The sequence below is a fragment of the Protopterus annectens genome, chromosome 8.part0 (genome assembly GCF_019279795.1).
Source record: "Protopterus annectens isolate FY-2018-M chromosome 8.part0, PAN1.0, whole genome shotgun sequence".
Lineage (NCBI taxonomy): Eukaryota > Metazoa > Chordata > Ceratodontiformes > Protopteridae > Protopterus > Protopterus annectens.
The window spans coordinates 1,914,472,360-1,914,499,026 of NC_056741.1; the positions used below are offsets into that span (position 1 = coordinate 1,914,472,360).

At 43.2% G+C, this 26,667-nt stretch overlaps 1 protein-coding gene across 1 annotated transcript in view; it reads left to right on the plus strand.

The window, feature by feature from the left end:
• Positions 1–26,667, plus strand: part of BBS2 (Bardet-Biedl syndrome 2) — a 1,992,563-nt gene that overhangs the window by 472,141 nt on the left and 1,493,755 nt on the right. The window contains exon 4 of the mRNA XM_044079541.1: positions 14,603–14,665. Coding sequence (XP_043935476.1) covers positions 14,603–14,665 — 63 coding nt within the window. The remainder of the gene's footprint in view (positions 1–14,602; positions 14,666–26,667) is intronic.

Genomic DNA, 26,667 nt, shown 5'->3' on the forward strand with positions numbered 1-26,667 from the left:
CCATCAGAGCAAAACTTTGTGGCAGATGAGCTGAGCTGGACCAGACAGACCCTTACAACTGGAAATTGAATCAGGGGGTCTTCCAGGATTTGATCTAGCGTGTGGGAAGCACCTCAGGTAGATCTGCTCACCTCCATTTACAGCAACCTGCCAACTTCTGTACAAGGTCTCCTTGCAAGCACATCTGGAAGACAGGTTTGCTCTCATTTCCTTGGATAGGAATTTTCTTGTGTGCCTTTCCACTGATATCCAGGGTCATTCTGAAGATTCATAAGGACTCTCCAAAAAACATTATGGTGAGTCCCTTGTGGCCCAAGCAACAGTAGTTCTGCATCCTTTTAGAAGTGGCAAAGGGCAATTACCACATGGTTCCATACACACACTGCATCTGCTCATAAAAGACAGTTGTTTGATACATCCCAACTTGAAACAACTTCAGCTGGTTGCTTGAATGATAGAATTGTCATACCTTTTAAGGACCTATTTTCTGAAGACGTATACCAGGTATTAAAGGAGGCAAAGAAACCTGATGCTATGAAATCATATATTAGGAAATGGAAAAGATTTTCTAGTTGGTGCCATATTAAGAACTATGAACTTTTTAAGGCTAGGATATGTCTGGTTCTATAGTATTTCTGTGAGGTTACTATCCTTTGTCCTTTATTATTTCTCTGCCAGAGTTCATTTTTTGGCCATTTCAGCAAGGCTGCCAATGGCTCTCCCTTTTTCCATGTGCTACCATGCCACATTGCTTTTAAAAGGGGTTCTGTATACCTCTCCATCTAGAAAGCATGTAGATCCTCTCTGAGATCTTAATTGTGCCTTGGAAAAAAAATTAACACTTGCACCAGCTCATCAAACTGATTTGAGGTTCTTAACATGGAAAACAGTGCAGTTGATTGTTCTGATATCTGCAAGAAGAGTGCCAGAGTTGTAAGCTCTTATCTTAGGTCAACCTTATCTCATTTTACACAAAGATACAAATCCTTCATTTATGCCAAAAATGGTATTCAAGTTTACTTTGAACCAAGCTATCCATGTCCCCGTTTTCATTCCAGAACCTAAAAGTGAGGGGGAGAGGATTTTTCATGCTCTGGATGTCCACAGACAACTGTGATGCTACCTTGACAGAACTAAAACATTCAGAAATTCTGATCAGTTATTCATTAATTGTGAAGATAAGGGAAAAGGACTAACATTGTCAATGCAGACATTTCCAAGTGGTTGTACCATGACATTTCTTTGCATTAATCCTTCCACAACATATCAATTCCAGGCTAGACCAAGGCACATTTTACTAGGTACATGGCTTCTTCGGTGCCTTTTGGGAAAGAGGAGAACACTAGTGATATGGTAGAGGCAGCAATTTCGTCCTTTTTACAGATTTTCACTCAGCAATACAGACTAGACCCTTTTTCCAGGTCTAGAGTAGGCTTTGCTAGGACTATTCTCCAGGGGTTCCTTGTCCCTCATCCTTCCTCCTCTCAAACTTTCTTTGGTGTTCTACCAATTTAGGTCAGGCTAGTAGATACATTTGCAGAAGATTACTGAAATCTGTGCCTCTTTCATGAAGGACAAGCTTGCTTTGTCAGCCTTCTCAAGGCCTTGAAATTGATCTCCTTCTGAAATTTAGCACTGAGAGACAAACGCCTGGAACAGTGCAACACTTTCCCTATCTCAGTAACCACCTCCCCAATATTGACATGGTGAGATTCATCACGGGATAAAGATCGCTAGTGCCCCTTTAGAAAACAGCTTTTGCATGTATTCACTGAATCTGACCTAAGAAGGGGCACTAACATACAAGTGCAATCTTTGATTATCATTACAAATCTTTTTCATGGATGTGAAACTTGGATGGAATGCAGGCATTATCTGAAATGCTCAGTGAGGTACTTTTTATGGATGTGAAACTTGGGTATGGAAAACAAGCATCTAAAGTGCTTGGTGTGAGGTAGCACTAGGCTAACGTTAATATTCTCCTCTCCCGAAGTCCAGTGTCACCATTGTAGAGGCAATGAGCTCTGATATCCGTTCATTCAGCTGAACACAACATTTCATTGTAAACCTTTTCTGAAACTAAATTCTGTACTGTCAGCTGAATCATGGCCAGAGATCCCAGTGTGATTAACTGAAATGCTGGAAAAAATGCCGATAGTGTACCTGAAGGAAAGGGATGCAGACATCACAGGCTGGTTGGTACTTTACACCAGCTGATATAGCAGGCTTCACAACCTCCATATAGTGGTATCCTGCTTTGGTGAGATGTGTCATGCCTTTATCATTGAAAACTAAATGTAGAAAGAAAATGTTAAGAAACTTCAGTAGCAGAACAGGTGTCTGTGATGCCCGTGCACTGGCCCAGCAATGAAGGAGCCTCAATCCTCACCACCAACACCAGTGAGGGGGCGTCCGTATAGGGAAATGATAACAAATACAAACACAGTAAAATACAGTTTCCCTTAAGAGCACACACAGATCACAGTCAGTCTGGGGGCTGGTTTTTCCCTTTCTCTTCAGGTCCCCAATAAGACTCCCAACTGGCACAGCTATAGGGTCCAGATCTCAGCCTAGTGGGCAAGCTAAAACCTCCAGCACCCTCTCTGTCCAACCAGTGCTTCGTGTCCCTGCTCAAGTATCTGACACACGCACACACACACACACACACACACACACACACACACACACACTTTGAGATAAGAGTTTATACAACCACACAGACACTCCAGGGGAAGGCTGGCACAGGTTCTCCAGCTGTGCCCCTTTTACCCAGACTATACGTTTTGAATCACTGCCACCACCCAGCTAATATTTATCAGCTACTCAAAGGCTCTTATGAAGGGTGTCCAATTATTACTGTGCAATATTATCCAAACGGTAAGTGCAACCTAACAGTCAAGACTTGTTTGGAGTGACTTTGTACATTATCACTATATACATGCAATGTACTCTTAGAGCTTAAATTATCTACACAAAACGGCCACAGTTGAAGGATTTAAACATATTTATTAATAAATAATAAAAACACAAGACAATACTTCTTACTACACAGTGCCAGTCAAGACTTCAGAGAAATACCTAAAATAATACAGTAGCAAAAGTTCTGACATCACAGAAAAACAAACTAGTCTAATTTTCCTATTTCCTAGCTATATCTAAGAGGAAACACAGTTCTAAAATAAACTTGCATACAGAGCAAAGCAGTGCTGGTGATGTTGGATGTTCTCAAGACAAATGCCCAGAGCTCTCTGATTCCAGAATTCCTTCATCCAGACATATTGGCTCCAAGTTTTGACATTAAAGAATCATGAAATGCTTGACTCATCAGCTTTGTTACAGCAGAGTGCACTGTTGTCACGTTTTTGCAGTTCCACATTTAACACCATTTTTCACATTTAAGAGAACAAGCCTGTGGCTTATATTAATATTTACAAATGACAGAATTATCTACAAAAGTCTCTCTGGCTAGGCTGGCAGCCTTCACCTATCTTCACAGTGTCCCACATGGGAAGCACCTGCAGTATCTTTAGTTGGATCTGTGGAATCCAGAACTGGATTTCTAAATCACCACAGGATTCATCAAAGAATTATGGTTGAAGTTTTATTCAGTTCAAAGGATTGCTGCTGAATATGACGTCTTCAAGTAGTGTGCCCAGCATATTGCTGAGAATCTGAAGAAGTGTTATAGGTGCCTTCACCATTATTACTTTTATGAAACATACCATAAATTCTCAGTGTCACCCCCAAGAGTACTCCTCTATCTCCATCACATGTACCTCTTCACATCCCTCTCACGTGTCCCCTGCCTTGTATCTCTAAATAGCAGGTAGTAAACACCTGTCTAAGGCCAAAAACACGGCATCAATGAGACCTGATAACATCCCAGGCTGTGTCCTACATGTGCTCAAACAAGAATTAGCATCACCACTGGGTTCTCTTTTTAGTCACAGTCTAAGCACTGGCTTCATCCCACATGAATGGAAACCAGCCGCCATTATCCACTTGCACAAAGGTGGTGTTTCTACTGACCCTGGGAACTACAGACCTATTAGACTGACTAGCCTTAACTGCACGGCCATGGAGAGAATCATCATGGACCTTATCAACAAAGATATAGGTAATCTCCAAACACTAGATGATACCCAGTTTGGATTTGTCAAGTGGAGATCATGCCTGTTAAACCTGGTGGACTTCAAGACAGTCACCAGGGCCCTGGATGAGGGAAGTCTGTGCATGCAACCTACCTAGACCTAGCCAAGGCATTTGACACTATCCTTCACCCTGGCATCATTGATAAACTCTCCCAGTTAGGTGTCAACCCTTGTATCGATGGTGGTTTGCCTACTTGGCTCACTGATAAAACCCATACAGATAAAATGGGGGAGTCCACCTCCAACAGCAGACCCGTAACCAGTAGTGTTCCACAAGGATTGGTCTTGGGACCTCTACTGTTCGGAATCTATTTCTCTGAAGCACAAGCTAAAACCAAGAGACTGTGGCTGGCAAAGTTTGCTGACAACTTCAAACTGGGTGCAGTCATAGAATTTACAAACGATGTCAGCATCCTTCAAGAAGGTCTTGCGCAAGCAAATAACTGGTGCCAAAGTCTTGGCCTCAAACTCGATGCAACAAATGTATCATCATTCCTTTCAGTAAGAGTGATGTTCCTGCAAATTACCACATCAATGGCTTTACCCTTAGTATGCACTCAGTGGTGAGAGATCTGGGCACCCGGGTTGACAGCAACCTTGCCTTTGATCACCATGTTTCCACAGTGGTAAGAAGGGCAATTCTGTATGGCTCATCTCATAAGTAAGGGCATTGCCTCCAGGAAAGGAGAAGTTATCACCTCCCTGTACTCTTCAATTATTAAGCCAATATCTGAGTACAGTGCCTTTTTGGTATGTACCTTTCAAACCACTGGCAGCAATTAGAGAGACCACAAAGGTTCCTCACAAGGAAAATTCAAGGTCTTCAGCAGCTCTCATCCCATGTGGATCAGCTGAAATCACTGTCACTTTATTCTGTTTCATACAGACTACTCAGATGTGATCTCTGTCTTGCATATAAGGTGATCTCTGACCCTGATTTATTGGAAATGCTTGACCCTGCTTTATTGGAAATGCTGCACATCTACAAGTCAAATGGCACACAAGTTATTCTCTCTGACTCTAAACCTGGCATGTGACATCATTAGAACCTGTTGGAGGGCCAGATTTGTCTCCCAGAGGTTACCACACCTTTAGAATAGACTCCCACTTCATGTCAAACAGAGCACCTTACTGGCCCTCTTCAAACGTAGTCTCGACGATTGGATGCTAACCGTAAATTCACCCTGGGGGTTCCACCTGTGTCCCTCTTGGACAGGGACAATAGGTGCTGATCGTGGTAACAAGGGTAAATTTGGCTAGGCTTGTAAGGGTCCTCGGGCCATTAACCTAGTAACTTCCTATGATCCTAAAAGCCTTTTGGTTACTCCTAAGTTCACCTATGTTTTGTTAGCTGCACAGTAAGCTAAAAGCCAGGCAGAGGGGATGGTAGTAAGTGGCTTATATTAGCTTGCTTGTCCTGGGGAAAAAGGGGGGTCTGATTTGCTGTAGTGTTGATCCTTGTAAATGTCTGAGGTATCTAACCATGCATCACTGTGAGTCGGGGAGGCAACCATGTTGGTACAGGAAGCTGATTATTCACTAATGCAGAGGCAAGCATGCATCTCTGTAGAAGCAGTTATTGCAGAACTTACATCCACTACACAGAAGAGTTATGCTGGAGAAGGGAGTGATTTGGTGCCCTGTAAGTATGAGATCCTTGCTGTCGTATCTAAAGAAAATGAATGAGAAAGTTATGCTGTCACCTTGAGGTGCCACATGCAAACGCATTTTACATCACATAATGGACATCCATTGTTTATAAAGCAAAAATGTTAATGGCTAGTTGATCAAGGCTTCGATTAAGTAGTTATGACAGTGTTTTTTTTCTTAGAGGCTGAATTTTAATTAAACTTATTTATGAGTACAAGTTATTCACAAACATATTTTGGATGACATGTTTGTTTTAGTGGCACAACAATGTAATAATATGCATGTACCTATTTTAGGTTGCAGAAATGTATATTTAATACAAATGTTATACATTATGATGTAAGAAATAGTATTAGGACAAACTACTTTATATTATAGGTTCATAGGTAGATACTAGGCTATCTGCCCTAGGGCATTTATAAGCCTAGTCAGAGTGTATTCGGCTTCCGCCTCCCTATTAGATTAGCCTACTGTGCCTCTGTAAAGTAGGTCACAGAAGGTACCCTTTTAAGATTAGTTTACTGTGCCTCTGTCTAGCAGGGACACAGAAGAGATCCCAGGGGTGAATTTGCGATTTCCCATCCACGCGTCCATATTTCACTTGAAGAGGGTCAGCGAGGGGCTATGTCTAATTGGGATTCTATTCCAGAGTGAGGGGAGCCTCTGGGAAATGAATCTGTCCTTCCAGCATGTCCTATTTATTTTTGTGCTGAGGTTTAGGTCCCTAGAGCGTGTAGCTCTAAGGGACTTGGATTTTTTGAGGTGGAGCATGTCCATTAATTGTGGGTTTGACATGGCTTTGTACATCAGGCATAAATCGCCTCTGAGTAGGCGGTAAGCAACTGAGTAGAGCTGGAGTTTCTTTAGTCGAGCTGCATAGGACATCTGTTTGTAGCCCATGATCCTCTTGGTGAGGTACTTTTGGGGTCTGTCCATTTGCTGCAGGTGTCTGGTAAGGTACATCCCAAAAGGGGCATTGTATTCAATTATGGACCTGATGAGTGATGAGTAGAGGGGCATAATTACCTCTCTTGATCTAGATGTGAACCCTTTCGTGATAAGGTGGGCTATATAGAAGGTCTTTCTAACCACTTTGGCAACGTGATTATCAAAGGAGAGATTACTATCTTAAGTTGGTCCCCAAATCTCTAATTACTTCTTCCGTACTTAATGGATTGCCACCTATATGATAATTTGTGGGCACCTTGTTTTTCCCAAAGGGGATGTCTATGCACTTTTTAGCATTTAGCTTGAGGCCGTGGCTCTGGCACCAAGCATCCATCTCTGTGAGACCCTTTTGGAGGATGCTTGTGTCAGCTGGAGATTCGATTATGGCCCCCAGTTTGCAGTCATCTGCGAACTTTGTCAGCCATAATCCCGCCGTGTTAGCCTGAACCTCAGAGAAGTATATACCGAACAAGAGCGGTCCCAGAACTGAGCCCTGTGGGACGTCACTTGTAACTGGTTTGGATTCTGACATGGCACCTGTGATTCTGACCATGTGGGTTCTATCTCTGAGCCAGTTTGCAACCCATCTTGTGATATAGCGGTTGATATTTAAGCTTTTAAGCTTATTTATGATGCCCGAGTGGGGTATTGTGTCGAAGGCTTTTGCGAGGTCCAGGTAGGCTGTGTGGACTACCTTACCCTCATCTATGGCTTTGGTAACGTTTCAAAGAAATCAACTAGGTTTAAGAGGCAAGATCTGCCCTTAACAAAGCCGAATTGGGTAGGGTCCAGTGTCTGGAGGCTCCCAATGTCTTTGTTTATGAGTTCTATGATAATACGCTCCATAGCTTTACAGACCAGACTAGTCAAGCTTATGGGGCGATAGTTTCCGGGGTCCGTTGTGGCACCACCTTTGTGGAGTGGGACCACTGTAGCTGTACGCCATTCTTTGGGTACATATCCTGTAGTAAGGCTAAGTTTGAACAGTGACTTAATGTGAGGGTTCAGTTCTTCTTGGAGCTCATGTAAGACACAGCCTGGGACACCGTCAGGTCCCATAGATGCTGTGTTTTTTGCTTTGGAGAGGGCAGCTTTCACCTGTGCATCTGTGATGTCAGGGAGGTTACATTCAGTTGGGATAGGCATTTGCTCCTTTGGGGGGGAAGGGGGGGGAGAAGTTTGCGCTGAATCTGTCTGCCAGGATGTTGGCTATGTCTGTAGGTTTGGTATATTTTGTACCGTTATGCAACAATTCAGAGCATATCTGGGAGTTTCCGCCCATGTTCCTGACATAACTACAGAAGGCCTTGTGATCATCTTTAGTGTCTAGGGCAATTTTTCTTTCGAAACTGGCCTTTGATGATTTTATGAGGGATCGAAGTTTCTTGCTAATACTGATCAAAGATGCCTTCCCTTTTTGGGATTTTGCTCTGTCATGTAGTAGCTTCCTCCTTCTGTTGTATAGCTTATTTATGGCCGGGGTCCACCAGACCGGTCTCCTGTTTTTGGAGGAGTGAGTCTTGGTTTTATTTGGGATAGCACGATCCATGCATTCCTGCAGGTGCTCTTAAAATGCATTTGTAAAGGATTCTGTGGATTGGGCTGTATTATCCTGTGACCCTGGGGCTTTGAAGGATTCCACCTCAGTCTTGAGAAGTGCAAAGTTGGATTTTGAGAAATTCTTTACAGTGATTTCCTTGGCTGGGGGTGGGGACGGGATATGGATGTCCAGGGAAATTTGTTTATGGTCTGATCTTACCAATGAGGGGTTTACCTCTGGTGTGGAACTTAGAGTCCCCATGTTGGTGATGACCAGGTCCAATATGTTGTTCCCTCTTGTGGGAGTGGTGACCAGTTCATAAACTTTTATTACTGATAATTAGAAATTGTAATAGAGTTTAAAGATATGTTTGGAGAAATGCCCTTGTTTACTTATAGGCGAGCTAGAAATTTAAAGCAGTTATTAAATAGTGATGCACCCACTTACATAGCCTTAAAACTGGAAGGCTGCTGTCCATGCAGTGTATTTTTGTAGGTTCATTGACAGTAGTAATAATATTAATCTGATGTTGTTAATCTTCGTTAATTCCTTACTGATAGGTTATTGGTTCCGTCCTCGGAACCGAGCCGGCCAGTATCAAGCTTGCACCAGCCAAAAACTCTCAAGCCAAGGTCCTACCCAGACTGCTCTGCTCCCTGTTACCTCAGATCTTGTTTGCCACATTACTGAACAGCCATGTCAAGCCACTCTCCCAGCTAAGTGTCTAATTTTTTGACAGTTTATATATATATATATATATATATATATATATATATATATATATATATATATATATATTATTACTCTAAAATTTTCTCAAAAGTTTATTCTAATATTTTCCTACCTTATCGCACACTTTAGACTTTGTCCCTTTAGTATTTTCCCTGTATTACCCTTTTTTTTCTTATCTTGTGGTAATTCTCCATTACCATCATTGGTAATCCTTCTTTTTCTCTTTTTACCCTTTTCTTGGGTAGCCATTATTCTTCCTTTTGCTACTGTACTTCTTCTCCACAACAGCAATGTCGGATAAAAAAAGTTCCATTGGTTTCAAGCAGTGTAAGGATTGCGGCCATAAGTTACCACTTTCTGATGGCCATGACTTGTGTCTACTGTCTTAATGTCTCCCACTTGACTGTAGACCCTCCGTGTGGGATCTGTAAAAACTTCTCTACCAGGACTCTCAACGAGAGGAAGAATAAGTTAATTTTGAAAGGTCTACTCAAGTCTCCTTTCTCTGAGGCTATTTCTGGGTCAGAGGGCTCACCCCCTCCTGTTAAACCCGGCAAGAGGCATTCTTCCTCTTCTTCATCAAAGTCACTCCCTTCTCCCTCTGGAGATCATAGGGAGTCGACTCACTAGAAGTTGAAATTGATTACTACTGCTGCACTGCCACCTGTGACCCTGCCCGCTCCAGGTTTGGTACCGCCACAAATGATCCTGACTACAGCCATGTCTCCTTTATTGATATCGGCACTGGAGTTCCCAGTGCAGACAACCACGGTTCCGACAGTTCTGTCACAACCGCTAATGGCACCGTCAGTACAGGTTCAGTCCCATTCAGCACCGTTGGTACAGTCACCTTCGGCTCCAAGTATAACTCTTCTGTACTCCACAGCGCAGACTTTTTCAGCACCAACATGTACTTTGGTGCAGTCCTTCTCGGCACCATCCTTATTGCCAGTGCAGATACTTTACACTACGGCACCATACCCTTTGGCGCAGACCTTTGCCTTTATGGTGCAGACACTTTCAACTACCATGGCTATGACATCTTCGGTGCAGACTTTTTCCACAAAGTTTTCTTCAGTGCAGACTTCCTCTGCTACAAGTTCTGCACCTGTTGAATTAGCAAGGACCAAATATTCCCTTTCACTGGATCCTTTTGCAAGCAGTCAGTATAGTCCTTTCCTGGAAAGGCCAGAATTGCCATTAGCCTTCTCCATGAGGTCAACCAGATGTGTTGCAGCTTGTTGATCAGTTGCTTGTGGCCAGAGGTCTCTCAGTCATTGAAGTCCATGTTCCCTCATTCAGGTGAGCGTATTTTGCCTCAAACCCCAACGTATACTACTCCTTCGACTTCCCCTCAATTTTCAAAGCCTATTACTCTGGCAGCAGTTTCCCATTCTCCGACTCCAGTAATGGATCTCACTTTGTAACCAGAGTCATCCTTGTGGCCTTTGGTGCACTGGGCATCGGGCTCTTCTCAGGCCAGTGGCTGTGCTGTTGGGGGGGGCATTCCTGGCTCCACGCTGATTTTTTTCTATGGCACCTTTCAGGGATGCTCTCTGTCTTATGGTTCACAGTGCTCTTGAGACTCCTGGTCTGGAGGCGGGCTCATCGGGGCAGGGTGTGACCCCGGTTCCGAGGTTGTCGTGCTCTGTTCCGTGCTCCCATTCCTCCTTGGGCAGGCCAGCCTTCCAGGTTATGGAGAGGGTGCTTGCCTCTGCTGGCAAAGCTCATTTGTCGGAGTCATCTCCCCCCTCTGTGCCGCAACTGCCGCAAGCTTCAACTCCTGGACACCAGGCACAAGAGCCTCAGGTCTCTCCTCCTCAGGAGACTCCCTCTTTGCAGTCTTCCCCAGAACCTCCCACTGAGGAAGCACCCCACAAAGCATCATATAAGAGGAAACACATGGACTCTATTGAGGAGTCATTGACTGAAGATACGGATTTTGATGACTGGGAAGGGTCCCCACAGTCATCCTCTGATGAGGTGTCCTTTGGTGATATCCTCAAAATCCTTAGAGGGGTGACTGGAAGCCCTCTAATCCTTCCTCTGAGGAATCCATATTCTTGCAGGCTTTTTGTGCCTGGCTCCCTACCTCCTGGGTCACCCCACCTGCCGATGTGCTCGTCCAGCTCATCGTGCAGTGTGCACGGAAGGCTGCTGATACCATGGAAGCGATACCTAAGAGGCCAGATAAAATATTATCACCCCCACTGGTCACATGGTCTCCCAGTAGATGCTATGGTGGCGGCAGCTGCTACTAAGAAGGATTTGGCAGAAGAGAGCCAAACGGTCCATCCACCCAACAAGGAGTCCTAGGTGATTGACAGATTAGGGAAGCATGTGTTTGCTTCATCAACCTTTGTCATAAGGCACATTTTACCAGGCTTCAGCGAGATATTATCAACCAGCTCTCTGAAACCTTGGCAGGAGCTGTTTCTGACAAAGTTCGTGATAATGTAGCTTCTCAGCCACTCTAGAGTCCATTTCCAACTCTTCCATGCATCTTATTTATCACGCAATGGAAGGGGCGGCTAAAGCGGCAGGCGCAGGTATTGTCGCCAGGCGACATGCTTGGATGCACCTTTGTGACTTTGTGGACTACTTTAAGGCTTCCTTCATGAATGCCCCTATAGAGGCCACTTCTTTGTTAGGCCCTAAAGTCAAGGATACGCTGTCATGGTGCGAACAAGATGGCAAGACCTTGTCTACTGTTGGTGTCAGATGCTCCACCCCTCAGTGATTCTACTCTAGAAATCAGAGGAGCAGAAAGATTTGGCACAAGAAATCACAGGGATTTTCCGGGATGCACGTGCCAAGTTTTACCCTAGAGGAAGAGGGGGAAACTCCAATGGAAGAGGAGGTCCATGAAACTAGGGTTCCAGAGATTCTTTCTCTGGCCAACCCTATCAGTGCTCCTGAAGCGTTGCCCAACTGCTCACCTCTGAAAGCTGTCGGGGGTCATTTCTCTATGTACCCTGCTGCCTGGCAAAACATAACCGACTCTTGGGTACAACGGATTATATCCAGAGGCTATCACATCCCCTTCCATCTTTGCCCAGTCTCATCAAGAGTGTTACCTGACATCCCACCCAGTCAAAGAGAAACAGCAGCACACGAAATCAAAAATCTGCTACAAAAAAGGTCATCCAGGCAGTCCCCCCAGACCAGATAGTATCCAGATTTTACTCTAGGTTCTTTTTAGTGCCAAAAAAACAGGGGACTGGAGACCAATTCTGGATCTCAGTACACTAAACAAATTTGTAAGAACAGAGAAATTCCGGATGGTCGTGGTTCAGTCTATCCTTTCTCTTCTGGAAGAAGATGATTGGATGTGCTCTTTAGATCTTCAAGGTGCGAATTACCTCATAAAAATGGACAAACACTCAAGAAGATACATCCACTTCCGTATAGGAGCCAGTCACAACCAGTTTCAAGCCCTTCCCTTCGGTCTCTCTACAGCCCCCAGAGTGTTCACAAAATGCATGACAGTGGTTATCGCTCACTTGCGACTTCAAGGATTCCAGGCGTTTCCATATCTAGACGACTGGCTCCTTACCACCACCACCAAGCATTCACTGGAAGAAGCCCTGCAGTATACTCTCTTAACAGCTCGAAGCCTGGGAATCACTATAAACTGGGAGAAATCCAGGACACGAGAAATTGCACAGCATCCCTTCCAGAACACAGACTTCAGAAAATAAGACAAGTTCAACCACTGCTCTGTCACCACAAATCCCCAGCTTGATCTGTACTTCAGCTATTGGGGTCAGTGGCAGCTTCAATTACCATTGTTCCCCTAGCCAGATTTCACATGAGACTTCTTCAGTGGCTACTTCTCACTCAGTGGTACTCTCTACAACACCCTTTGTCTTTTCAAATAAGTGTGACTCAGAGATGCAAGCAAGATTTACTGTGGACGTCTCAAAATCCCCAACAATGGTCTCACCCTTTCACCTCACATCAACCAATAGCCACTGTGACCACGGACGCCTCCCTGATGGGGTGGGGGGTCCATTTCAGGGAAACTCAGTCCAAGGCACCTGGTCGGAGACAGAGGTCCTTTTGCATATCAGTGTCCAGGAACTGAGGGCGGTGCTACTACATTGCAAGCATTTCATTCCATCCTTCGTCAGGGAAATTGTCTTACCATAACATTCCATCTGTGTTGTTGATCTTCATTCATTCATTACTTCCCACCCTCCTCCCCCCATCCGGAGGTTCTTGGTTGATCTTATGTACTCCTTTCTGGTAGGTCTGTTATGACCAGAGGTCGCCTCTACTTTTATATATCAACTTGCAGACTCGATCTGAGGTAACAGGGAGCAGAGCATTCTGGGTAGGACCTTGGCTCGAGAGTTTTTGGCTGACACAAGCTTGATATTAGCCAGCTCAGTTCCGAGGACGGAACGATAACCCATCAGTAATGAATGAATGAAGATCAACAACACAGATGGAACGTTATGGTAAGACGCAACTTTTTTGATGAAAGGTTGTTGATGGTGGTATTCAGCCTATAGGCTGATTTGCCTGTGCTTCTGGGGTGGTTTATTTAGCTACTTGCCAAACCTGGTTTTCGTTTTATGTTGGTAAAACAATTAGGAGTTTAAGGATATATATAAAGAAACATATTAGTGATATAAAAATTAAAATTAGATAATGCATTGTACCAGCAGAAATTCTGATTCTATCCACTTTTCTGTGAGGGGAGGTGATATTAACAACTCTTTAAAATTAAAGTAAACATGCTATCAATTAAGGTTAAATGCATTAAAACCAGCAAGTTTTAATAATTTTACTAGTATACATAGTTAAAAGTTTTGTCTTTAAAAATCAACTAATTGTTTACCTTTATATGTTTTTTTTGAGAAATCGTTATTAAATTGATTTTATTTATGGAAACAAGCTTGGTCTGTTTTTTATATATCAAGGTTTGAGTATGTCTGGTTATAGTTCTGATGAAGTCTAACACTGTTAAAACAATGAATTAGACACTTTTTTTCTGCTATCCTGTTCTTATTTTTCTGGGTGCCTCATCCCTACCTCATCTGGAGAGCAAACGGGCCTGATTGAATTCTTACATTGGTCCCTTTTACCTCAATGAGGGAGAGAGAATGGGCCTAGCTGTCACCCCGAGGAGAAATAAGTGGGCCTGTGGGATGCTGGGAGGAGAGCTTGACAGTCTACAGAATAAAAATAAATTAATTAATTAAAAAAAAAGCGTGGAAATAAAATAGTGTTTTTCACTTTTTTAAAGTATATTTAGATCTGCTGTTAGATGTTCTGGCTATTGTCTTTTGTTGTTTTTTCCTTTATTTCATTGCTGAGCTCTGTATTTGCTGCCATTAATAGACTTTGAAGTTCATTACTTTTGGGGTAGAATCGTATGACGTTGGTCAGTCTTGTTAGTAGTTTTCTATATATTCCAAGATATATCTCACTATTACCTTGTCAGCGATGGTTATTGGCATTAGAGAGTCTTTGGTATTATAAGAAGCACACTCTGCAGGCAAAAACATTTGTAAGGCAATATTGTACAAAATGTGCTTTGAATCTAATAGACATTCTGTTCATTGTTTGACAGGTCACTGGGGACAATGTTCGGTCTTTGGCATTTTGTGACTTTGACAGCGATGGAAAAAATGAGGTTAGTTGAACTTATTTGGCTAGCCAAGCAGACTTTTTCTTTAGAGACCAGTAAATGATAAAGGGAAAGTACATTAAATGTTTTTAGTACTGGACATCATGAAATCCGAAGCTCACATAGAAATGCTGCAAGACAATTTGATCATCTTGCACTATAAAATACTGACTCAGTCTTTATTTTTCATTTTTGAAAGGTTGTTACTTGTTCCTTGAAGAAATGTTAGGCCATGCAGCTTGTGTGACTAACATAAGAGACAGAGAAACTCATGGAAGATAAGAATTACTTGGTCCAGCTCCCCTGCATGTTTTTCAGAGTGATGTGCCACAAGTCTTAGTTAAACACATCTGTCCTTCACATACCATAACATCTGCAGGAATACAGCTTGAAACACCTGCATCCCTTTTTGTGAAAGATGCTATCTCTTAATGCCCTAGAGACATTTTTTTACTCCGCTATTTGTGCACATGTTTTTCCTGAAAAGATACTGCACAAGTTCACATTTCCCACTGCTTTGTGAACTTGAAAACTCTTGCCTTGGCATCAGCAGACTGTTCACTCCTGGTAGTAGATTTTTTTGAGAGATTCCTTCCATGCTTTCCTCATGGATGTATATTTTTCCTTGGGTAAGCCACAATTCCATGCCCCCCCCCTCCTTACATATGTTTCTTAACACCCTAGGTCCCATCATTTTTGCCCTCCTTTAAATGAGTAGTTATGAACACATCACCTTCAATATCATGGGCAGACTTGAATGGAGGCAAATGTACAGTTGTAATAGCAGCATCTCAGATGACATTTTCCTTCTGACTGAATTGCATATAGTGATATCAGCATGAGCATTTATATTCTTGAAAATGGTTCCTAATATACTTCTGTCATGTTCTTATATTTCTAGCACTACTGCTAGAACTAATCACTTATTCAGCCTTTGCCAAGTGGCAAAAGTACAATGGTCCATATATGACTGCATCCTCACCTTACAAAAGAAGCGAAGTGGAGCCACTTCAACCATAGCATGACAAACCAGGCCTCTGAGCTACCTGAATCCATTCCCAAATCTAGATTACACACACTGCACATGAGTATCTGTCTTTTCATGGGCTAAATTAATATAATTTTATATGCAAATAGCCACACAACAAGAGGATAAAACTAATTGTGGAAATTTACCAGAACAGTACTTACTTTCTCTCCATTTCCCTCAAATAATATTGGGATCTTGTCTCTAAGAATTGCCTCATTCTGAGTGAGACTTTGTTGTAATGTTCTTGTTGTTTTGATCATAGAATGACAGTGTTCCCATCAGAAATGGGAATGAGTTACTATTACCACTTATGATATTTTCTTATCTATTTTAGGTCTCTGAAAATCACTCCAGTGCTTTTTTCATGGATTGTGATGTTTACAAATGTTATAAATAACCATGTTTTTGTTTGAGCTGGAGCATGTGTTGTGACAAATAATCCCAAACTGATAGTTGAACTTGAATGTTAAATAATGTTATTCAGTTTTGCCACTTTCATTCTATTTACAGCATTATTCTTGGACTTAAGTTTCACATCATGGAAGATGCAACATATTGTTTGATAGTGTTTCAGCTCACAGGGAAAAGCATCCTTTTGCTTTTACTTTGCCTGTGTTATACAAGAAGCTTTATTCCTCTTGGGCTAGAGTCAGGAGCCATAGTATCCTAGAAGTATATTTTGTTACAATTTTGTTATGCAACTATTGACTTTTATTGTTTACAGTTTGTGTACAAAACATATAGTAGTTAATAGTTCGTGTAGGTGAATTCTGGGTGTCATGAACCTGTGGGCCGACAAAGAGCATATATGCTGATGACTACCCAGTATCAGTTTTCATATATTTTCCACAGGTATGTCTTCCATTCTGTGTAATTCTTAAGGACTGGCATAATTTTTATTTTTTCTGTGACTCTCAATCTGCCAGTAAATTGCTCGTTTTTGTTGGTATTGTGACAGTAGGAGGTAATGCCAACTCAGCTAGCTGGAATTTTGTAAATAGTTGTATGTTATTTGTGAATATCAAACTGATTTACACAAGATGCTGGTGTTGCAAATGTATTAGAACTGTATGTTGTGTATATCAAAGTGATTTATACAGACATTTGTTGAAAAGGTATTTGTAAAGTGCTTGTGTTTGAAATGTATCCACAGTGTGCCCTACTGGAGAAAACAGAAATGTACATGCACTATTGCAGCTGTTTAAATCTATATGTTTTAACAGAGGAAACAGGAAATCAGGAGGTTAACCTCAGTCCAGCAAGCTGTAAAACACATATGACATTAAATCACTTTACGGACTAGGCCATAAATATGCTGTCTCACAGGTTTCAGTGCAGCCAGAGACACAAAGTCTGTACTTGGGAAGCTTTCTGTATTGTCTTTGGGGTGAACTAATTGCCACTCAGGAAGAGTGGAAGTGTTTAATTGTTTTACAACCTTCAGAAGCTCAGCAGATCTGAGCAAAGCTCTTGTGTCTATTTTTTTACATGCAAGTGGTAAAATCCTGGCAGTTTCCAGGGTTGGTGATACTGTGGGAAACAGAGTTAAATGACCAGATGTATGTGATGTTATTCTGTATACAAATAATGTTTTAATATTGGAGGAGACTGATGTCTTAGGTGCATTCTGTATTCTGTCTTGGGCCTGACAACAAGAAGGACCATTCACCACATCATCAGCCTTGCTCTATTAAGTAAGATATTAGGGAATAGTATACTTTTCTTAGATTCAGTCGGGAATAGTGAAGCTTAGTTTCGATATTGTTTTTCTTTATTTGTCTGAGCCTGTCCTTCAGTGTTGTTTTAAATTTTTCCTGTGATTTGAACTCTGATGTCACTGTGAATATATACTTAGTATTTTCTAATTTTTTTAATAATTATTAAATATATTTAAACCTTTCATTGTGGCTGATCTTTGTAGAGATATTTGTTTTGAGAGTATCTGCATATTTATTTGGTGACACTGTGTGGGCCACTCTTAATAGCCTTGCTCTTGGACAAACTACCATTTGCATTAATTTTAATTTCACTCAGTATATTGGGTACCATTGGAAGAGCCTTAACGTAGCTGGCAGGAGTGTCTGGTGGCAGTAGTAACTACCTTATAGTGTGGACATGAATGGGGCATAGCTAGTAAACCTGTGCCAACCTTTACCAGGTGTGTGTAAATCAAATATCAAAGAGAGTGTGTGCCAGCTACTTGGGTAGGGACACAAAGCACTGGTTGAACAGAGAAGGTGCTTGGAGGTCTTTGCTTGGAAACTCAGCTTGAGATATTAACTCTGTAGCTGTGCCAGTGGGGAGTCTTATTGGGGATCTGGAGAAAGAGGGAGAAACCAGCCCCGGACTGACTGTTTCCCCTTGTGCTCTTAAGGGAAATTGTGCTTGATGCAGAGAGCTGCATCTGGAGAGACTGTGTGTGTACCTGTCATCCTCCCAGTGAACGTCCCCCACTGGTGCTAGTAGTGAGGATTGAGGGTCCTTGATTTCTGGCCCAGAGGTGAAAGGTCATCACAGGGATTATGAGAGTTTTTCTGAGGCCAAAACAGTTTACCTTGTGTCTACAGTGTGTTAATAGAGAACAGTAAACTATTTCACAGAGTAATATATTGCTTTGAAGTGGCCAAGGCAAAAAGCTCCACTCATGCAGTCTGTGTCACTTTATTTGAAAAATCATCAACATATACATATGTTGCCATAGTTCATTATATTTACACATCCTAATCTAAAGTAAAATTGTATAGTAATCTTCCAGCATAATCTTATCTTGGACTAGTAAAGTCTTCATAACAAACATCTCCATGCATGACAAACTTAGTGTTCATGTTGCTAGAAAACACCTCTTTCCCTGAAAGCAAAAACTCCAAAAATGTTCATTTGGTGAAACTCAGAGTAAACCTTTTTTTTTTTTTTTTTTTGCAGAGAGAAGGGGATAAGCTCCCCTGTAACTTAAATATATTTATTCCCATGTTGCACAACAGTGGAGAAAAGGGAATTTCCCTTTATCAACAAAACACTTTTGCTGAAAACTGCGATCACCTGAACTGTACACTCCCCACACTTATCTTAATACTACTTTACCTGATCAGAGATATATTCTTGCATTGATACAGTTTAATCCTTCTGCTATCATGTCATTTTATCAGCAAATCAGCAAGTTTATTCTTCTCACCTATTTGTAAATATGTCAATCATAAAGTGAAAAAAAAATACTCTTGCTGTCATGCGTAGGGGAAGGAGCATGATCCAACACAAAACCTTCTTTTACTTGATAGTGTATGTTGTACCTTTACTTAATAGTACATGCTGTAGTATTAAGTAAAGGCTGTGGCCACCTCCTGTCTATCGACTTACTTCATTAGAAGCTGTTGACGACAGTAAGCAACAGGTAATGTTCTGTTTCATAAAAAATTATGTCCTTCTATTCTCAAGTTGCAGTATTCTCACTGTGGGATTCTCCGCCTCAGGTGACCCGAATGTCTAGCTAATAAGCAAAGGCTTAAGCCTGGTTGCTGTTAGGTGTGTGGGACGTCACACGCAGGGCCATAAACCATGGGCTTTAAATGTGATGTCTGCATGCACAAACCTGTGAACTTCTCTGCTGCAGTCAAACGTCAGCTTGCTAGCTTCGCTCCGTGTTTCACAAGATGTCTGAAAATAAGTACCCCACTGGGGAATTTTTCATTTTTTCTCTGAGTCATAGGTTCATAGATTAGTACTAGGCTAACTGCCCTTCCAAGCTATTTTTAAGCCTAGCCAATTATGCCTTGTGAGACTCAAACCCTGCACCTTGTGTTTGTAAAGCAAACACCTTAACCATTAGGCCACCCTCCCAACCCCAACCCTAATCTCAGACTTAGGTTGCTGTAAGAGGGGCTGTCAGATTCCTCACAAGGATTCCAATGAGCTGTGTTTGTTTTGCTTAGGCCAATCCCACAACCATACAACCTATAGCATTAGCCAGTCATTCGTCCCTAAAACCCTTTGCAGTTGCCTGGCAGGGCTGAAACTTTTCATTGAAAACCAGGGACTAAAGCGATTAGCCCTAGGCATGGAACCAGAGTCTGCCATGGAGGTGGAGCAGCCTAAAAGAAGGTCAAGGTTGCAAGGTCTACTGTCGCTGCCCCTCTGACGTCTGATGTCCTGCCAGCTGATGGTCTAGGGACTGAGGGACGTTGGGAAGAACTGGCAATGGTGGGTATCTTTGTGGAGGCCGCCCTAGAATCTCCAGATGGCACGTCCACAGAGGTTCCTCCAATGTTTGCCTCTGCCTTCACCAGACAGCTGTCCTCAATGCTAGAACAGGACTCTTCTGCAACAGGCTTGACACTGGATCCTAGGCCTGCTCCTCCACTAACAGCCACTAAGACTACTCCTGTTAAGAGGAAACAAAAAAAAAAACATATAAATACTTCTACTGAAGACCAATCAGACAGGCAAACGTTTTACCATTCTTTGGTACAGGCCTTTATAGCTCTTAGGCCCACAGCTTCACTTGCTCCTACCTTGCCTTCTGTCAGCCTTAGGCCAGCTTCAGTTTCTGTCTTTCTCCCTTCTCAAACACAGGAGGAAGATCCCTCTTCCTCCTCAGATGAATCTTTGACTTATACATCCCAGTTAGCTTCTCCCCTGGGCTACTACTCCTCAGATGTGGACTCCTTGGAAGGAGACTCTCCACCTGAAGATATTTCTTTTGGGGAGACTATTTCCAAAATGAGGGAGTATTTCAAATGGGATGCCATGCAAATGATTGAGGTACAAAAGAGGTACTTTGAACTCCTTCAGATGCAGTCACCCTCCCCCTCTGCTATGCCCCTTGTGATTCCAGCTTACCTGGATGCATTTGCCTCAGCCTCCAAGACCCCTGAATCACAGCCCCCAGCTCCCAAAATAACTGACAGGTTTTACAAAGTCCCTGATGACCACAAGTACCTCATTAAGCCACCTATGGCAGACCCTGCAGTCATTGCAGTGGCCCCAGATGTACAATCCAGACAAATCCCCTCTTCCTCCCTTCTGCCATTCGACAAGGACAGTAGGGTTGTGGACAGACTGGGGAAAAAGATTTACACATCTTCCACACTAGCCTTCAGGGCTATCAATTATCAGACCAACATGGTCAAATATGCCCTAGACTTGGTTTCCCAGGCAACTTCATTGCTCTCTTCCCTGCCTGACTCCCCTAACAAAACACAGGTAGCATCTAAGCACTATTTAGCATCGCAGGTTGCCAGACATTCTATAAAGTGCAGCTATGATGCTGCTGAAGCTTCAACCAGGTCTGCTGCCTCAGCCTCTGTATTGCCCAGAAATTCCTGGCTCAGGCTACAGCCACTCCCTAATGATTTTAAAAACAAAATCGTGGATGCACCCCTAGACAGTAAATTCCTGTTTGACAAACAGTCTGCTGAATTGTTTAAAAGCCTCCAGGAAAAAGGTAAAGAACTTCAGGACCTCAAACTTTTACAGAAACTACCCAGCTAAGCCCACCTTTGTCAGAAAGGCTCCAGCCCCATCCTCCTCCACCTGTACCTCAAGGCACAGGAAAGGTTATAGAAAGGCTCCTTCCCCCAGGGCAGCCTCTTCACAACCCACCCCCAGGCAGCCTTTTCCAGACAGAAACAACAATGCGTGACTGCCTAAGCACCTACTCCCCTCCAGCCACCTCTCACTGTGTACCCATTTGGAAACTTGTCCACTGGGACTTATCAGTAGTGGAAAAAGGGTACTTTATGACCTGGCAGGAAAAGCCCCTACCACAGGGCAAACTATCCCTCCAAAAAAACAGTTACATCAAATATCTCAGATCATCCAAGATCTACTCTCACAAGGGACCATAGAAAGGATCCCCCTCAGGCCAAGAAGATGGGGGTTCTACTCCAGACTTTTCCTAGTACCAAAAAAGGATGGCCCTTGGAGGCCCATTCTAAACTTGTCCCTTCCTTCACAAACCCTTCTTCCACTAGTGCCACCCAGGGCGTTCATGGCCATGTTGGACCTGAAGGAGGCTTACCTCCACATTCCCATACATCCAAACTACAGAAGGTTTTTATGATTTACTGTACCTTCCTCACACATTGTTTACTGCCTTGCCCCTTTGGTTTATCTAATGCACCAAGGGTCTTTGCAACATGTCTAGCCCCAGCAGTAGCCTACTGCAGAATAAAAGACATACCAATTTATCCTTAACTGGACAACCTCCTCATTCTAGCAGAAAAGGAAAGTACTCTCAGGCCCCACTTAAAATTCAGTATGTCCCTACTTCAGAGCTTGGAGTTCACTCTCAACCCGACAAAGCACTCCATCACCCCATCCCAAGACCAAACCTTCTTGGGCTGCAGGATATGAACAGACCTGATGAAGGCCTTCCTTCCTCAGGACAAGATCTACTCCCTAACCAACTTCTTCCAGGAGCTTCTTTTAGCCAGCCATATTTCTGCCAGGCAGTTCTTCCTTCTTCTAGGCCTCATGGCAGCTACACTTCCTATGCTACCCCTAGCCAGGGTGCACATGAGGAAGTTCCAGTGATACTTGAAAAATGTCTGGTCACAACACAATCAATCCCTGGAATTTCAGGTGCCCTTCCTACCTTGCCTAAAGACACAATTGAGGTGGTGGATCCAACAAGTAAACTAGAATCCAGGCCAACCTCTGCAAAACACCAAACCTGCAATTTATTGCACACAGATGCTTCGGATCTAGGGTGGGGAGCCACTATGAATGGGACTCGAGGTGCAGGCCCAATGGGAGACCGCCCTCCAGAAAAAAATATATCACTGTGAGGGAAATGACTGCTGTCCTTCTAGCCCTGCAGACCTTCCTTCCTGTAAATTCAGGCAGGCCCCCTCCTAATCTTCACAGACAATACTACTGTGATTTGGTACATCAACAAACGGGGGGGAGGGGGGACCAGGTCCCGTTTACTCTACATGCTAGCAATACAGGTATGGGAGTTAGCCACCCAGTACAATGTCACACTGTAGCCAGTCTGTAGTCCATCCCAGACAACCATCAGGTGGGTGCCCTCAGCAGATCCTTCTCTCAACATCATAAGTAGATGTTACACAAGGATGTGTTCTTAGACATTGTCTACGAATGGGGCACACCACAGATCTGTTTGCCTCCCCTCAGAAAAGGCTACTGCAGCTATTCTGCTCTAGAACCACCTCCCCACTAGCTTGGAGAGTTTTTGCTTTTTCAATTTCTTGGAAGGGGCTGTTTCTTTATGCCCCCCCCCCTTTCCCACTCATTCAGAAAGCTCTACTGAAAATCCAGAAGGACAAGCCAAAAATCTTGCTGGTGACTCCATATTGGCTAAGGCAGCATTGGTTCCCCCTTCTTCTATCTGTTGCCAGGGGGAAATCACCACAGGTTGCCTCACCAGGTGGGCCTGTTTACACAACAGAAGGGATCTCTCATTCATCCACACCTGGAAACATTCTGCCTAATCCTGTGAATGATAAACTTCTGATCCCCTTCAGATACCGGTACTCCGAGAACATGCTATCTATCCAGGAGGAGGCCAAAAAACCCACTACCAGGAGATCCCATGTTTCTAAATGGAAAAGATTCTCCAATTGGTGTCTCCAAAGGCAGCTCGACCCCTTCCTAGCAGGTGTGCCCCTAGTCCTAGCTTGTGTGTGAGCTCCTAAAATCAGAAATGTTATACTCTTCAGTGAAAGTCCACCTATCTGCCATTTCAGCCTACTTACCTATGGAACCACCTCTCCTTTTTAGATTGGAAGTCAAACTTTTCCTGAAGGGGGTTCTCCATGTTAGACCTCTAAGAAAACCTATTCTCCCCCCTTGGGATTTGAACTATGTACTGGAGAAATTCACCATGGCCCCTTTTGAACCAGCAAGATCTGCCTCTCTGCAGATGTGTACCTGGAAGACTGTTCTATTAGTAGCCCTTACTTCAGCTAGGAGAGTCTCTGAGCTGCAAGCACTCATGGCATCTCCACCCTACACTATCTTCCACAAAGACAGGGTAACCCTTTGCACCAACCCCTCCAACATGCCCAAGGTGGTCAATGAACTGTCCCTAGACAAGTCCATTCATCTGCCCACCTTTTTCCCTTCACCTCAAATGGCGGTGAGAGAGGGGTCCACTCCCCTGATGTCCACAGGCAGTTAAGATTTTATCTGGACAAGACCAAATGTATTAGAAGGTTTAATCAGCTCTTTGTATCCTCCACCCCAGGGCCCTGGAAAAAGCTGTATCCAAACAGACAATATCCTCTTGGATACAAAAGAAAATTATTACCTTCTGTTACTCCTTTCATGGCAAAGAATTGCTCTACAATGTTACCGCACATTCTGCTAGAGCAGTGGCCTCTTCAGGAGCCTTCCTCAAAGGCCTGGACACAGCCACCATACTAGAGGCAGCCACATGACCATCTGTGCATACCTTTACCATTATAAATTGGACAATATCTCCAGAGCCAGGACAGGATTTGCAAGGGCCATCCTCCATGGTTTCCTGGAGATTGCTACTTCCTCCTCCACCCTTTCTTTATCTTGAGCTGTGGTACTCTCCCACAGTGAGAACACTGCAGCATGAGAATAGAAGATCATAGATTAGTTGTGTAAAATCTTACCATAACCATAAATGTCCTTCTCTTCCATGTTGTAGTATATTCCTGCCCTCGCTCCTGTCCCCCTTCATCACATGCACATTTATCCTGTCTGGATGGCATCACTTTTGTTCTCCTTAGGCTGTTATCCAACTGGGCAGTCAGTTCTGAGGTCTGTGCATGCAGACGTCACATTTAAGGCCCATGGTTTATGGCCCTGCGTGTGACATCCCATGCACTTAACAGCAACCAGGCTTAAGCTTTTGCATAGAAGCCGGGCGTTCATATTGCCTGAGGTGGAGGATCCCACAGTGAGAATACTGCAACATTGAAGAAAAGGACATCTGTAGTTATGGTAAGATTTTACACAACTAATCTTTTTTACCAGTACAGTTGCACGGATACATTTTTCAGACAATTGTGAACTTAGAACATCTTTCATATAATAATTAAAAACGGTGAATATTGTTCTTGCTTTATCCCCACCCCTTGTTAGTTATGCATTATGTGAGCAGGCCAAAGCAACCCACCCCATCCAACTACCAACACTCAACACTTCCTGCTCCAGATTAAACAGACTGTTTCTCTCCAGCCCTAAAAGTTTTCAGGTTCTCTTACCTCAGCCCATTGTCCCTTTCAGTCCATCTATTAAATCCCAAAGCATATCAAATCAACTCACATTAGAAATATCTTCTTAGTAGCACAATACATCTAGCATTAAGGAACTGATCATTCCTTCCCTCCCCTCATGGTGAGGAGGTTATTCCATAGGATGAGCAAATATTCCCCTTTAACATTGAAGTCACATGCCCCAGTCCTCTAGTAATAGCTATAAAAAGCACAAAAAGTAATACATGGAACCCAGTCAAACCAGTTATACAACCCAGTCCTGTCCCCACTTAGAAGTATAAAAGCCACTCCAGTCATTATTTGGTAAACTCAAATAACACTTGTGGGCCAGACTACACTCTATAGGGGTAGATGCCTTCTTCCCAGAGAATCAGGGAAGTAACACCTTCCCACAAAACTTCTTAATCCTGGATTATCCACTCTGTCCACTGCATTGGTGGGGGCCCTTCAGTGAGGAACAGAGCCTGATTTGCTGGTGCATAGTGTGAGCTGGCACTGAGAGAACTTGATTCTTTGGTGCTGACTCCTTTGGACATATTGTTGTGGTCTCCATTCTTCTTCACATAGAGCGACTAGACATTAGGAGGTTGACACTCCATGTTTTATGTCATATTTAGCTCCGATACTGCTTGGTCCAGTTAGCATATTTGAAATTTCAGTCTTAGATCTGTCAGTACCAAAATCAGCTTTGGGTCCGAGGGTGGCTTTGGGATTGATGTCTCAGTGTTGGGCCATTCTCAATGTCTACCTGTTCAGTTCAGAGTTTAGCATTGGTGTTGGCTTCATCAGGCCCCAAAGGCACTCCTTCAGAGTTAAAAGTCCAGGAAAGATAGACCTCCAACTCTAGACACCTGGACAGAACAGACCCACTATCAAATTCATCTCTATCTCTTGTCATGTGTGAATCTCAGGTTTTTGAGCACTATTAGTTGCTGTAGAGTTATGCAAGGTCTCAGAAGAGAAAACACCCATCAGGGTCAAACCTATTCAGTAGTCACTCTGAACTTTCCTATCCCGAGGTACCCAGGAAGAGGATATGCAAGAGAAGGCACATAGACTGTTGGAGACTCTTACCATGATTCCTATTTCAGTGAAGGGAAAGATCTTGATAGTTCCCTACAGATGACCCCAAATTTGTAGAAATTTTGGAATTGATGAGACAGGTCAGTAATTTGTTCAGTCACTCTCTTCCCTAATGATAATTCTGATGGAGGGCTTTTCAAACTTGTCCATCTACAGCTTGGGTGGTTCCCCTGTGGACCACATGATTGACTAAGTTGTGGCAAGTACCCAGTGTGGTGGCACTCATCACAAGAAAGCCTGACAAGATACTATGTCCTATAAAGGATAGACCCTTTCTGACTTAATGGTGGTAGTGGTGGCAACCGAAAAGGGGCACTCCAACAAGAACCTGGCTGCCCATCCACTCAAGTATTTCAGGGCAATGGACAGAATAGCAAAGCATGCTTTTGAATCAGGTATGTTCTCCATATGTGCATTAAAAGGTTTTGTGCACATGAAAGATTTTAGGAGTGAGTTAGCTGAAAATTACCCTATAACATGTGAAAACAAGTGACACCATATACCTGTAGACACCTAGTGGCACAAGTGTCCACCATGCTTAACATATCTGCCCTCTTCATGTGCCTTTTGCAGTACCTGGCTGATGGACAAGCTGGATTGGCTAATATGGGCATTACAGTGATGCAGCTTTGCAGAGAACTTCAAAATGTCATTCACTAATGCTCCATTTTGTGGGCCCTCACTCTTTG